The sequence below is a fragment of the Gopherus flavomarginatus genome, chromosome 11, assembly GCF_025201925.1.
Source record: "Gopherus flavomarginatus isolate rGopFla2 chromosome 11, rGopFla2.mat.asm, whole genome shotgun sequence".
NCBI lineage: Eukaryota > Metazoa > Chordata > Testudines > Testudinidae > Gopherus > Gopherus flavomarginatus.
The window spans coordinates 24,525,075-24,539,361 of record NC_066627.1 but is presented as its reverse complement, the minus strand read 5'-3'; the positions used below and the strand labels follow the sequence as shown (position 1 = coordinate 24,539,361).

The following is a 14,287-nucleotide window of genomic DNA, read 5'->3' as shown; positions in this document are numbered from 1 at the left end:
CCATGGTGGTATCAGAGGTTGTATGAGAGACTGCACAGATGGGCCAGCTGCCACAATTCCTCAGAACCACCTACACAACAACACAACCAGCACACACAATACCACAAACACATGGTCCCTCATGTCATGCACTCCTGATTTGCACCTGCACAAATCAGCACGAATCTCATAGCATAGCACAAGCTGTGCACAAATCAACACAATTCTCCCAGCACAACACACACAGTCACACACACACACACCCAAATCACACTTACCATAAAGCCTTGAGAGTCCCCAGTCCATCGCTAGTTATTTGGACTGTGTTAGCACCTCGCAGGCCCAGCCTCGACCAGGACCCCATTGTGCTAGGTCCTGTGCACACACTAAATAAAAAATGTTCCCTGCCCCAAGGAACTTACGGTCTAGTTTACACTTCTTTCTACTGGCTGCACTGAAGCTGGATTTCCATTTTCAGACTGATCGCTGTTTGGTTTGAATAACTCCTTTCACCAGGTAACCAAGCTGTTTTTATACCTTGCCTCTCTGCTCTCTATTTCCCTTGACAGTATTTTGTGAGGCTTCAGTAACCTCCAGGACAAATCTACAGATTTTAGTCTCCCCACCTTTGACTTTCAGTTCTCTTTGACTAGCTTCCGACTAGCAGCCCCCTTGTAATGGGGTTCCATCAGATGAGGAGGGCAGGGCTAGGAGACACCCAGGGACTGTGCTGCAGGAAGTGGTGTTGGGGACGATTAATTAGATAGCAATTAGGTAACAATTCCCCCCATGGCTGGTATTGCCCAACTGAGGGAGCTATGTGGCTTTTACATCTTCCTCTGGAGCACCAGGAACTGACCACTGATGGACACAGAGTTGTGGATTCGATAGATCATTGGTCTGCTCTGGTGTGGCGCAAGGTGGGATAGCTGACAGAATGGGTTCTTGGTCTGGTCTGGTCGCACCCAAGGTGGGCTAGCCGACAGAATGGGTCACTGATCCATTGTGTATGTCCCAAGGTGGGCTAGCCAATGGAATGGGTCCTTGGTCTGCTCTGGTATGGCCCAACATGGGATAGCTGATGGAATGGGTCATTGGTGTGCTCTGGTATAGCCCAAAGTTGGCTAGCAGATAGAATGGTTTAGAATAGATTGATCTGTTGTGTATGGCCCACGGTGGGTTAGCTGACAGGATGGGCCTTTGATCTGTTGCGTATGGCCCGCAGTGGGCTAGCTGACAGAATGGGCCATTGATCTGTTGAGTATGGCCCACGGTGGGCTAGCTGACAGGATGGGTCATTGATCTGTTGTGTATGGCCCATGGTGGGCTATCACATGGAATGGATCATAGGTCTGTTCTGTTTTGGCAGGACTTCTAACACTGTTTCGTTACTGAAGAGCACAACCTGTGAAGTGAGTACTTCTCAGTGTAAGGTTATTTCTCTTTTTACGTTTTCATTATAATGTGACTAAAAGTCACACAAGTTTTGATCAGATATAACCTCTCGAACACGATACAGCTGTGAGCACTCACAGCCCGGAACATTATAACACTGCAGCATCTTTGGCATGACTTACAAATGAACAGGATAGACTGTAACCTCCTAAATTCATCTGAAGTCAGCCAAGTGTGTGCTGATTACCAGCCAATCCCAGAGAAATGAAGCATGGAGGGAGATCTCCTTAACATTAGCTCAGCTCATCTGCTTTTGAGGTGTGTGGGTGGCAGATCAAAGCAAGTGATAATTTCTTTTCCACCTCCTGCCTAGTATTATCCATATTCTTTCATCAGACTCAAAAGAAATCAGTACAAAATGTATCAGACTTGAAACAAAGAAACAGATTACCCCATTATCCAGAATTACTTTAGCCAGAAAACTGACTTTCTGTAGCCAGCTCCTTCATCATACCCAGAATGACTCTTAAATGCATGTTGTAGTGGGCGCAGAATCAGCTACTGCTCTGCCCTCACCAGAGAGGGAGGACTTTTGCTGCTGGGCGGGCTGCTGTCAAGGAAGATCATATAGGGAAGGGAAGTCCCATTTCCTTAGTGCTGTTACTCAGAGATTTTTCTGATGGGTGAAAGGCGGGAGGTGCTGCACTAAGTGCTTAATGCTGTTGTCTTTTTAAGCAAGTGTGGCCTGGTGGAGAGTGCACTGGATTGGAATGGTCCTCAGTAAACCTGAGTTCTCTTCCTGGCTCCACAGCTGACTGAGTGACCATGGGTGAATCACTGCTCTGTGCCTCAATTTCCCTCTCTGTAAAATGGGCACAATGATAACGCCTTCCTTTGTAAAACACTTTCAAATCTACTGGGGGAAAAGCCCTCTATACGAGCTAGGTATCATGGTAATTATTTTGTTTAAAGGAGCTGAAATACTGAAGACTTTGAAGTAACAACCACGATCATGTGCTTGTTGCATGTTGCAGGCCACATGCTGCAATCTGGTCTTTTCTAGTTTGGATTTCTCCATGCTCGCTACTCTAAAGAGAGCAGGGGAACAAAAAGGCGCTCTGTGCACATGCTGGAGTTTGCTAAATCATAGACAGGCATCCTCAGGGCTCTGTAGATTGGAGGAGAGAAACAGCTTGGATAGTTTGCAAAGGAAAATCTCCTCTGAGCAAACCCATCCCATATTGGTAATTAACACTCCAAGGATGTGTCTACACAGCAGCAGGGAGGCTGCTTCCCATGTGGGCAGGCAGACACATGCTAGCCCTGCTCCAGCTGGTGTTCTAAAAGTAGCATTGTGGCTGCAGTGGCATGGGCTGTGGCTTGAGCTAGCCACCCCAGGTACAATCCTGGCCAACTCCTAGCACATACTCAGGTGGCTCGCCTGAGCCACGGCCCTTGCCACTGCTGTGTAGCCATAACCCTAGTAATTTGGGTAGATTAGCGCCTTGTTAGGAGTCTGCAAACTGAGTGTCCTCATTTGCTCTGAAGCAGGGATTGGTGCTTTTCTCTCTCACACAGGAATGAAAAGACAATGCTCTCTATCCCCAGTATTGTTACAACACGTTCTGTTTTTCTTTTCAGGTTTTTCGACGAGCCGACAAGAACGGTGAGTACTCAGGAGACTGTATCCTATCCCTGTTCCCAAGCTGCCTGTAGGAAAGTAGATTTAGTTCTTTCCCCGTGGAGGTGTCTGCCAGTAAAGTGACAAAGAAAAGAAAAACATCTCATTGGCTGTGAGGAAAAGAGCTCTGAACCTTCTCATCCGCCTTCCTCTGCTGCCTCTGGGAAAGCATTTAAGGAGATAAATAAATGGATATTTGGTACTTCAAGCCCTTCCAATCTCACACAGAACTTTGTGCAATCTCTCATTCAAATTGTCCCAGCTCATGAGCCCTGTGCTATACCTAGCACCCTAGGCATCTGGGTTTGTTACAGCAGAGGAGTAGGAGAGATGGCTAACCCCTTTCTATAACCTGACAATCAGTTCTAATCCCTGCCTGCAGCACCCGTACCTGGGCTTGTTTCCATTATAGGCTGACCCCTATATCAGGCCAGGCCTTTGCTCTTTCCCTGTAACCTGACATTCATTTCATGATGCTGTTTCTGGTTTCACTTGAATTTGGCTGTTGTTGCATCCTCCCTGGCCCATGCTAAAAGCAAATTCACAGCCTATGAGAAAGCAAGAACAGACCCCCATGTAGCCCAGAGCTGGTGTCTGGCCTCCAGTTGGCCAGGGCTAGTGAAATGAAATCAAAGCACACTTCAACACATGCACATTATGGGCCTCTTCATCAGCTCACTTGCGCCAGATCTAGTTCCTCCCTACACCCACCAGCACCTATACGACTGTAGGCAAACAACAGGGGAGAAAGAAGAGTTCTGCTTCCTGCAGAGCATTGACTTTGGCTATTATGGGACTTCAGTGGGACTATATGACTCAGCTGCTACTGGAAGAACTCATATAGTCAGACCACAGCCACACAGCTACCTGGTTAGCCTTTAGGACCAACGGGTCCCTTTTCAGTGAAGTCCTTGTCAGTCCCACAGAGCCCAGGGTGGAGGGCTGTGCCCATCCTTGTTTTCCCTAGTTCTAGAACCTGCAGTAAATGTGCCTGACATAAAAAAATTGGCCTTGAAATATTGTGCTGGACCCATGGATGAAAACACAATTTGAGAGGAGTAATCTTCTAGCAATCCCACCTGTACTGGCTAATAGTCATTGAGCTTAAGGCCAGAAGGGACCACTAGACCATCCAGTCTGACCTCTGTATATCATGGGTCACCAACAGTACCCAGCACCTACACACTAAACCCAACAACCGAAATGAGACCAAAGTGAATGACACCCGCAGGAGACTGGACTGTGGCAGAGAACAGGAGGGGTGGAGGTGCCCCAGTGCCTGAGACCCCTGCAATGTCAGGGAGATATTTAAGTGAGATCTAATCAGATAATCCTGGCAAGTGACCCGCTGCAGGGAAGGCGAACCCCCCATCTTCCCCCAGGTCTTTGCCCATCTGCCCTGGGGGAAAATAGAACATGACAAGCCACATAGCCCAATGTGTTACTGTCCTACCAGCTCTGCAATGCAGAAGATTTGTCCCAAAGCCAGAGAGGAACAAGACGCCATTCAGCAAGGAGAACCCACTGTGACTGGTTCCCTCTGGGGCGCCACCTGGAACTGGGGTACCGTAGAGCCCTCTGACCCACCAGACTGGGCTCCTTGTCACACTGTGCTGCTGTGACGAGCTGCAGACACACTCCGGGTCTTACACTTCCACCAGCATCCACACAAGTAGGGACACACCCAGCTGCAATTACATGCAGGCTCTCTGACCAACCACTGCATGTGAACCAACAAAAGGAGTTAACAGCCAAAATAACCACTAGCTTTCAAGCTTGGGACCCCAGGGTGGTAATGTCCTGCCCTGGTCAAAACCTTGACCAATATGAATTTATTATCCAGTTCGCCTCCCCCTCAATGTGGAGAGGAATATGCAACAGTCTCTCTGAGCTAAGATTCCCACATGCTTCACTTCAAACTCACTGGTTTAGATTAAAACATAAAATAAATTTATTAACTACAAAAGATAGATTTTAAGTGGTTATAAGTGATAGCAAACAGATCAAAGCAGATATATGAAAACGCAAACTAAGCTTAATATACTAGATAGGTTGGATATGAATAGCAGATTCTCACCCTAACTGATGGTACAGGCAGACTTGTAGATTCTTAAGGCACAAGCTGCATTAGCTTTACAGTTTGGGTTTTTCAGGTCTTCATAGTCAGGCTAGAAATCCCTTTAGCCTGGGTCCAGCACTTCCCCCAGTTCAGTCTTTTTTCCTCAGGTGTTTCTAGGAGTCGTCTTGTGTGGCGAGTGAAAAACAACAGATGATGTCACTCCCTGCCTTATATAGCTTTAGCATATAGCGGGAATCTTTTGTTTCTTAACTTGGTTCCCAGACTGGTTTGTGGAAAAATACTGACATCCCAAGATGGACTCCAGAATCATGTGGCCTGGTCACATGTCCTTGTAGAGTCATAGCAGCCATTACTTACAGGCTGTCTGGAGTGTTCCCAGGAACTCACCAAGTGGGAGATTAGCTTCTCTTAAGGCCTGTTGTTTTCCCTAATGGCTCATTGCCCTGAACAGGCCCTTCCCAGCCAGCTATCTAGACCAGGGATCCGCAACCTTAGGCACGCGGCTCGCCATGGTAATCTCCCTGGCAGGCTGGGCCGGTTTGTTTACCTGCCGTGTCATCCCTCAGCCCACGCCACTTCCCGCAGCCCCCATTGGCCTGGAGCGGCGAACTGCGGCCAGTGGGAGCCGCGATCGGCCGAACCTGCAGACATTGTAGGTAAACAAATTGGCCCAGCCTGCCAGTGTGCTTACCCTGGCGAACCGTGTGCCAAAGGTTGCCAATCCTTGATCTAGACTGAAAGCATCTTGTCTAGTGGGCATTACCCAGGTGTAAACTACATTTGAAGTACAGATACATAGTCAGTATTTGTAACTTCAGATACAAAAATGATACATGCATACAAATAGGATCATCATATTCAGCAAATCATAACTTTTCCATGATTTATCTTGTACAAAATGCATCATAATTATGTCATAAATATATTATAATAATATTACTATGACGAATATGGGGTGCAATATCACACCCACCCCACCCCCTGCAGCTGGAAGCTGCTGGCTATGTTGGCTGGACTCCGATGGGAATATGTCTGTATTTAAGAGATTAACCGCATAGTGTCAAGGTTTAGTAAAAACTATTTCCCCATGCTAATTTTTCCCCTACTGTTATTCACGCCTTCTTGTCAACTGTTGGAAATGGGCCATCCTGATTTATCACTACAAAAGTTTTTTTTTCTCCTGCTGATAATAGCCCAACCTTAATTGATTAGTCTTGTAATTGTTTGTATGGCAACACCCATTTTTTCATGTTCTCTGTGTATATGTATCTTCCTACCGTATTTTCCACTGCATGCATCCGATGAAGTGTGTTTTAGCCCACGAAAGCTTATGCCCGAATAAATTTGTTAGTCTCTAAGGTGCCATAAATACTCCTCTTTCTTGTAGTGTCAAGTGTCCTCCTGGGAATCTCTTTGCTGAGTGGCCCTGACAATGTGGAGAAAGGAGACCTTGCCTTACAAATGCAGTTTGTAGCAACAGCAGCCAAAGGGCTCAGAGCCTCATTCAAAGGGGAGCTGTGGGCTCCGATCCCCTGCCCCAACAACTGGATTCCTGGCTGTTTCCTTTCTCTGATCTCTTGCCAAGCAGCATCTGGTTGCTGTGTTTGCTGGTATAGAAGGGGGAGAACCGTATTTTATTCTTTTCCACTGTTACACAGTAAGGCAGGGCCGCCCAGAGGATTCAAGGGGCCTGGGGCAAAGCAATTTCAGGGGCCTCTTCCATAAAAAAAAGAGTTGCAATACTATAGAATACTATATTCTTGTGGGGGCCCCTGCGGGGCCTGGGCAAATTGCCCCACTTGCTTCCCCCTCTAGGTAGCCCTGCATCAAGGCAGAGAATAACAGTCACTTGTGTGCCTGATGCATCCCGTGACACTTTTTGTAAGAGTTGGGTGTTAGCCCTGGCATCCTTCTTAAACGCCAGTTTGGATAATAATATGCTGGCTCCCTGTGACCACTAGTAGGCAGAGCAGGGGTCTGGGTACCAGGACACCCGGGGTTCTGTTCCTGGCACTTCCACTGACTGATGGTAACTTCTCCATTTCTTCATCTGAATTGCCACTCGCTTACACCAGTGTTACACAGATATAACCCCACTGGTTTCTTTGGCATTACTGTTGCTTTACAGTGGTATGAGTGAGAGGGGAATCAAGACATAGAATTCAGAGGCCAAAAGCCTGTTAAGCCCTCCTCCTAATTCCTCTTTCTGAGCTGGGTTATTCCCTTTGGTTTGATTAGCCCAAGATTTTCATCTGTGGCAAGTGATTTGGGGAATCTCAGTTCTTAGGAACCCACTGTGAGACAACTGATATGCTGAGCCCTTGTCCTCTGAAAAGCAGGCCCCTTTAAGGCTCCTCACATTGGACTGCTAAAGACAGACATGCGTAATCACCAGTCCCTTTTGAAAATCTTCACTAGTTTGCTATCAAGCTTAGTTTGAAATGCTCTCGGTGATGGGGCTTCAGCAGCTTCCTCTGGGAGACTGTCCCTAGCCCAGCAGATCTCAGTGTCAGGGATTTGGTCTTTAGATTTTCCTTTCTTAAAATGGGATGATAATACTGAACTACAGGCATTTTGGGAGGCTTAATTACTGCATGCTTGTGGTATGCTTTGTGGGCCTCGCCTGGAATGAGCTATAGAAGGACTAAGTGTTGTTGTTATTATTTATTATTAGAGCTGTGCAGAGAACAGAGGTTCTGCTTGGTGAAGGATTGTAGATTGCAAAATCTGACTTCATTCTGAATTGGAGAGAGAACTGAGGGCTTAATACTTTGGTCTCATTTGGGTTGGTGGATTTAGTGTACGGTGATAACTGAACATTTTGAAACACTCTGAAGGAAGTGTTTCCCCCGGCCTAATTTTTGTTTCAATTCACTTCAAAAGTTTTGTTTTGACAAAATTCAACTTTAAAAATGTGTTTGTCTTATAATGTAAACAAATGGGAAATGAAAAGTTCTTTCAAAATGAAAAATCAAAACATTTCCTTCCCCAAATGTCACTGGGATGTTTTGACAGTATCAGGGCTCTTTTTCCTTGCGTCTCTTCCAAAACAAAATTCTGGGGAAATTGACTTGATTTCATCACGTATTTCTGTTTTGACAGCCCTGTGTATTTTGATGGAATGTGGTTCCATTGAAATGTCTGTGACCATCCAGAACACTCCCAGTCAGCCCACACTTCTTGTATAGACTTTCCATGGCCTGATTCACTTCTCTTTGCAGCTGTATAATTATTCCTCTCCTTTTATTTACATGCAGATGATGGCAAGCTGTCATTTGAAGAGTTTAAGAACTATTTTGCTGATGGTATTTTAAGCTCAGAGGAGCTGTGGGAGCTGTTCAGTGGAATTGACAGGCATCATTCAGAGTAAGTACTATAATGTCCTAGACAAGAGGATGTGAAGCAGGATTTAAAACTCCATTGTTTGTGGATAGGGTGGCATTTGGAGATTGGTCCAAATAAACCTCTGCAGTAAATATTAGGCATGAGATAAATCCGCATCGTGGAATTGTCAGATATTAAAATTCATTGAATACCAGATATGAATGTGGCTGCAGAGTCAGACATTTGGGGACAATCACTATCAGATCTATGTGAATTCATTCCAAGCAACATCCATTTAAAATTATGTTACATTGGTTTGCAGTTTAAAAATCTGTTTCAGAAATATGCACCACTGTAAAACTGTGTTAGAGCCGAGATAGACGCATGCAATGGGATCTAAACAATGACAATTCTATGGTGTTAGTGACACATGGGACCTCAGTTCTCTCATTTACATAAAGGCTGCTTTACCCCACCCTGTCAGCATAAAGGGGCCTTCATGTGGGACTTAGAGTGACTGAGAATTGAGGCTCCTTTCAATGTAAATAGTGAGTCGAATTCTGATTTCTATAGGCTGGAGATATCTGAGAGGAACAGTAGAGTTACTCCAGAATTCCACTGTTACGGAGATCAAAGCCTGCCCTAGTGTATCATTCTACGCAACGTACAGCCAGATGGCGCGGAACTGCTGTATTTAATGTTTGAACCAGAGTAAGGACAAATTGCACTTTTTAAAATGATGGAGGCCAATTTTATCCCTGGCATACATCCATTTAAATGAATGGAGTTGCACCAGGGAGGAATTTGGCCTTAGGCTTTCTACACCATCTGGGAGCAGCCGGACTCTCTGAGCTGAGTAGATCCTCAGCATAAGCAAGCAGAGTCTCAGACTGCTGGGAAGAGAGACCAGAAAATCTGTCATCTCTTTCCAACGCTTTCATTGTCATGGTATCTCAATAGCTCACAAACATTGATTACTTTCCCCTTCCCCGTTGAGTTAAAGCTGTTTTCCCTGCAGTAAGACAGGAAACAGAGGCACAGAAAGATGAAGGCCAGATCCTCAAAGGTAAGTAGGCACCTAACTCCAAGTCTGTTGCAAGGCCAGGAACTAAACCTAAGTCTCTTTTACCTTAACCGAATTATAGACTCTAAGGTCAGCAGAGACCATGATGATCATCTAATCTGACCTCCTGCACATCACAGGCCACAGAACCTCACTCACCCACTCCTGTAATAGATCCCTAACCTCTAGTTGAGTTACTCAAGTCCTCAAACCATGGGTCTAAAGATTTCAAGTTCCGGAGAATCCACCATTTAAACTAGTTTAAACCTGCAACTGGCCATGCCTCGGGCTGCAGAGGAAGACAACCTCCCTTCCCCCATCACCCTGGGTTATGGTAGTAGCAAGATCTGGGCGCCTGCTGTCTTTCCATTTCCACCATTCTGCAGGGTCTCCAGCATATGGAACACAGGGTTTAGCATGAGCGGTGACAGCTGCCACCATTGTGTTTGTATTACCAGAGATTAGAGTTTGTTCAGATTTTTCCCTAGCAGCTGCACAGACTTGTGAGCTCCAAGGGGGATTCTGTTGTCAGAAGCCTGATTGCTGGTTCTCTGCTCTGTCATCTCCAGCAGACTTTTCTCCCCTTAGCCAGGTTTCAGGTGGAAATGACAGCTTTTGCATTGGACCTGTTTGTCTTGGAGGTGAGATTGTGAAACTTAAAGTGAGCAACCAGCCCACAAGCTGCATCCTTGCTTAGACACAACATGGCTGAACCACTCAGGCAGGATGACTTGTGAAATGGTTCCTGTTTTGGTGCGGATGCTTGGATCTGGAATGTGTTGAACTGCCAGAGCACAGAGATTAGAAATAACTATAGAGATGGTGGCTTGGTCTGAGTTTATCTGGCAGGTTAGCACCCTGCAGGGCTCTGGCATTTGAATCAGTCTCCCTGACACTCCCTGGGTATGGAATCAGTAGGTTCTCAGCGAGATCTTCAGGCGAAAGGATGGATCCCACTTATCTACTGGTGGCTATCAAAGCAAACAGTAAGGGGGGTTCCACCTGCTTAAGCCATTTTACACAATTGACAGGCTGCAAAGACAGTGCCCTCTGCATCCTGTGCAGCTTGCAGTCTGATCGGGTGGTGTTTGACACCCACTTAGCACACGTGAGGCACTGTGGAGCCAGCCCAGTGGATGAAGAGCGTTTTAAATGGCTGACCATAATGAAGTTTGCCACGAGAGTTTAAATGAACGCTGATTTTATTGGTAAGGAATAAAAGATCAGAAGAAGAATATCTCTCTATGTTCGTTATATGACCCCCCACTGCCGCAGTATCTGAACACCTCACAATCTCTAATGTTGTGCTCACACACCCTCATCAGGCTGTGCATGGCTGTTATCTCCCTGGTACAGATGGGGAACTCAGGTGCAGAGAGACTGACTGATGTGCCCAGCGACACACAGGAAGCCTATGGCAGAGCAGAGCATCAGCCCATTAGTGATTATCTTCTACATGGAGGATGGGTGAAGTCCCAGAGGCCTGGAGAAGGGCAAACATAGGACCTGTCCTTCAAACGGGGAAGAAAGAGGAATTATAGACTAGTCAGCCTAACTTTGATGCCTGGAAAGATACTGGAACAAATAATTAAACAATCAGGTTGTAGGCACCTAGAGGATAATAGGGTTATAAGGAACAGCCAGCATGGATTTGTCAAGGACAAATCATGCCAGGCCAACCCAATTAACTTCTTTGACAAGGCTACTGGACTAGTGGATGGAGGGAGGCAGTTATCCGGCATATTGGGGAAAATAGGGGGTGCCGGTAAATAAAAAAAATTCTGGTCAACTAAGAGGGAGGGAGTTTGGGTGCGGGAGTCACAGGGCTGGGGGTTGGGGTGCAGGCGGGGTGTGGGGTGCAGGCTCTAGGAGGGAGTTTGGGTGCAGGAGGGGGCTCGGGGCAGGGAGCTGGGGCATGGGAGGAGTTTCGGGGTACTGGATCTGGGCGGTGCTCACTTCGGGCAGCTCCCCAGAAGTGTCTACACGTCCCTGCTACTCCTAGGCAGAGGCACGGCCAGGTAACTCTGCGTGCTGCCTCCGCCCACAGGCATACCCCCATAGCTCCCATTGGCCGTGGTTCCTGGCCAATGGGAGCTGCAGAGCTAGTGCCCAGGGCAGGGTGGGGCAGGGCAGTGCACAAGCCCCCGTGGCCGTTCCACCACCAAGGGCAGCAGGGACATGCTGCCGCTTCCGGGGAGCCATGCAGAACCAGGTAGGGAGCCTGTCGGCCCCACACCAAACAGTCCCTATTGAAGATCAGAAATGCCAGTTTATAGAGCTTTCTGGTTGGCAAAGTGCCAGATAACACAACTTTTACTGCATCTTGATTTTAGTAAAGTTTTTGGCAGAGTCCCATGTTACATTCTCATAAGCAAACTAGGAAAATGTGGGCTACATGAAATTACTATTAGATGGGTGCATAACTGGTTGAAAACCCCATACTTAGAGTAGTTACGAATGTTTCCTGTCAAACTGGGAGGGTGTATCTAGCGGGGTCCTGTTGGGGTCTGTCTTGGGTCCCGTACTATTCAATATTTGCATTAATGATTTGGATAATGGAGTGGAAAATATGAAAGATGGGAGGAGTAGCAAGAATTTTGGAAGACAGGATTAGAATTCATAACAAGCTTGACAAGTTGGAGAATTGGTCTGAAATCAAGAAGATGAAATTCACTAAAGAGAAACACAAAGCACTGCACTTAGAAAGGAACAATCACAGCCACAGAGTGTGGAATAACTAGCCAGGAGTGGCAGTCCAGCTGAAAAGGATCTGGGAACTATAGTGGATCACAAATTGAGTAGAGGCCAACAATGTGATTCAGCTGCAAAAAAGGCTAATATCATTCTGAGGTGTATTAACAGGAGTATTGTATGTAAGACTTAGGAGGCAATTGTCCTGTTCTCCTTGGCACTGGCGAGACCTTTGCTGGAATACTGTGTCCAATAACTGGTGCCACACTTTAGGAAAGAGATGGACAAATTGCAGAAAGTTCAGAGGATAAAATGATAAAAGGTTTAGAAAACCTGACCGATGAGGAAAGGTTAAGAAAACTGGGCATTTTTAGTCCTGAGAAAAGACTGCTGAGGAGGGACCTGATAACAATCTTCAAATATGTTAAGGGCTGTTATAAAGAGGACAGTGATCAATTGTTTGGTAGGTCCATTGGGGCTCAATCTTCAGCAAAGGAGATTATAGTGTGACATACCAGGGCACAATCCAGACCAGCAGGGGGCTGTATCACCCCTGCCCTGCAATCTTGGGTACTTCACATGCCTTGGTGAATTAGCTCCCACCTGGGCCACTCACAAACAGCCTGCAGGTCACACCCTGAATGTCTGTGTGTAACTGCAGCCTGCCAGCTATACCTTGGCTCTCACCAGCCTAGTTATACTGCAGGGTGACCCCAACATATCCCCAGTCCTAGATCTTCCCCCAGACATGTATGTCCTGCACTGCCCAGCCCTCTCCTGGACACAGTACAAATATATTAAACCCATTATTCCTTTATGGGGATAACATCTCATCTTATTATCTTCAATAGTTACCCAGACACTTCAATTTAAGCATGCTGGATTAGATAAAATAGTAAAACAGTTTATTAATTATAAAAAGAGAGATTTTTAAGTGAGTCCAAGTAATGAGGCATAAAAATCAGAAATGGTTACCAGAAAAATAAAGATGTGACATTTACCAGTATCTACCCCTATTGTGGGATGTTATCCAAGGGCAGAGCCATTGGATTCAGGTCCAGATCCAGTCTCAGCGAGCTATTGCCAGGTCCATGGCCAATATAGCTCAGCATGCTCATAAACTTGGGAATAGTTAGTGAGTCCTGGGAGCATTCTTTTGTACATAGAGGACACCTCCTACTGTGAAATTATCTTAGACCCTGACCTCTTGGAACTGCTTCTGTCCCTCTGTCTATAGAATCAGAGGGTTAGAAGGGACAGCGAGGGTCATCTAGTCCAACCTCCTGCCAAGATGCATATTGATCATTTCCCATGGAACTAAGGCTTCTTCATTACTGGTCCTCACCCTGTATCGTCTATTTCCCACCCACTGCTATGCAAAGGCCTCTTGGGCATTGCTGTTCTTTGTTCACCCATCTGTGCAGCTGCTCCCAGCCCCAGAACTGCTTCTGTCCATGCAGCCCTCTCAGTAATTCCCAGCCACACTTCAGAGTGATGCTGTCATAACATTTTTCCCAGATTTGGACCTTAGCGTCCAAAATATGAGTGTTAGCATGAAAACCTCCAAGCTTGGTTACCAGCTTGGACCTGGTAAAGCTGCCACCACCCAAAAAATTAGAGTGTTTTGGGGCACTCTGGTCACCCCAAAAACCTTCCCTGGGGACCCCAAAGACTCAAATTCCTTGAGTCTTACAACAAAGGGGAATAAACCATTTCCCCCGCCCCCTTCCAGGTGTTCCCTCCCTGGGTTCCTGGAGAGATACACAGAAGCAAGCTCCGTGAATCTAAACAGAGGGACTCCACCCTCCCCGTTTCCAGTCCTGGAAACACAAGTACTTTCCTCTTCACCCAGAGGGTATGCAAAGTCAGGCTTAGTAAATCTAACACAAAGAGATTTTCCCCCTGACTTCCTCCTCCCACCACTTCCCTGGTGAGTTGCAGACTTAATTCCCTGGAATTCCCACTAAAGAAAAACTCCAACAGGTCTAAAAAAGAAAGCTTTATAAGAAGAAAGAAAAATACATAAAAATGGTCTCTCTGTATTAAGGTGACAAATACAGGGTCAATTGCTTAA

The 14,287-nt window shown here is 46.3% G+C and overlaps 1 protein-coding gene across 2 annotated transcripts in view; it reads left to right on the top strand.

The window, feature by feature from the left end:
- Positions 1–14,287, top strand: part of NECAB3 (N-terminal EF-hand calcium binding protein 3) — a 125,175-nt gene that overhangs the window by 37,497 nt on the left and 73,391 nt on the right. For both annotated transcript variants that reach the window (XM_050917443.1, XM_050917441.1), the window contains exons 2-3: positions 3,016–3,040; positions 8,393–8,501. In XM_050917443.1, coding sequence (XP_050773400.1) covers positions 3,016–3,040; positions 8,393–8,501 — 134 coding nt within the window. The remainder of the gene's footprint in view (positions 1–3,015; positions 3,041–8,392; positions 8,502–14,287) is intronic.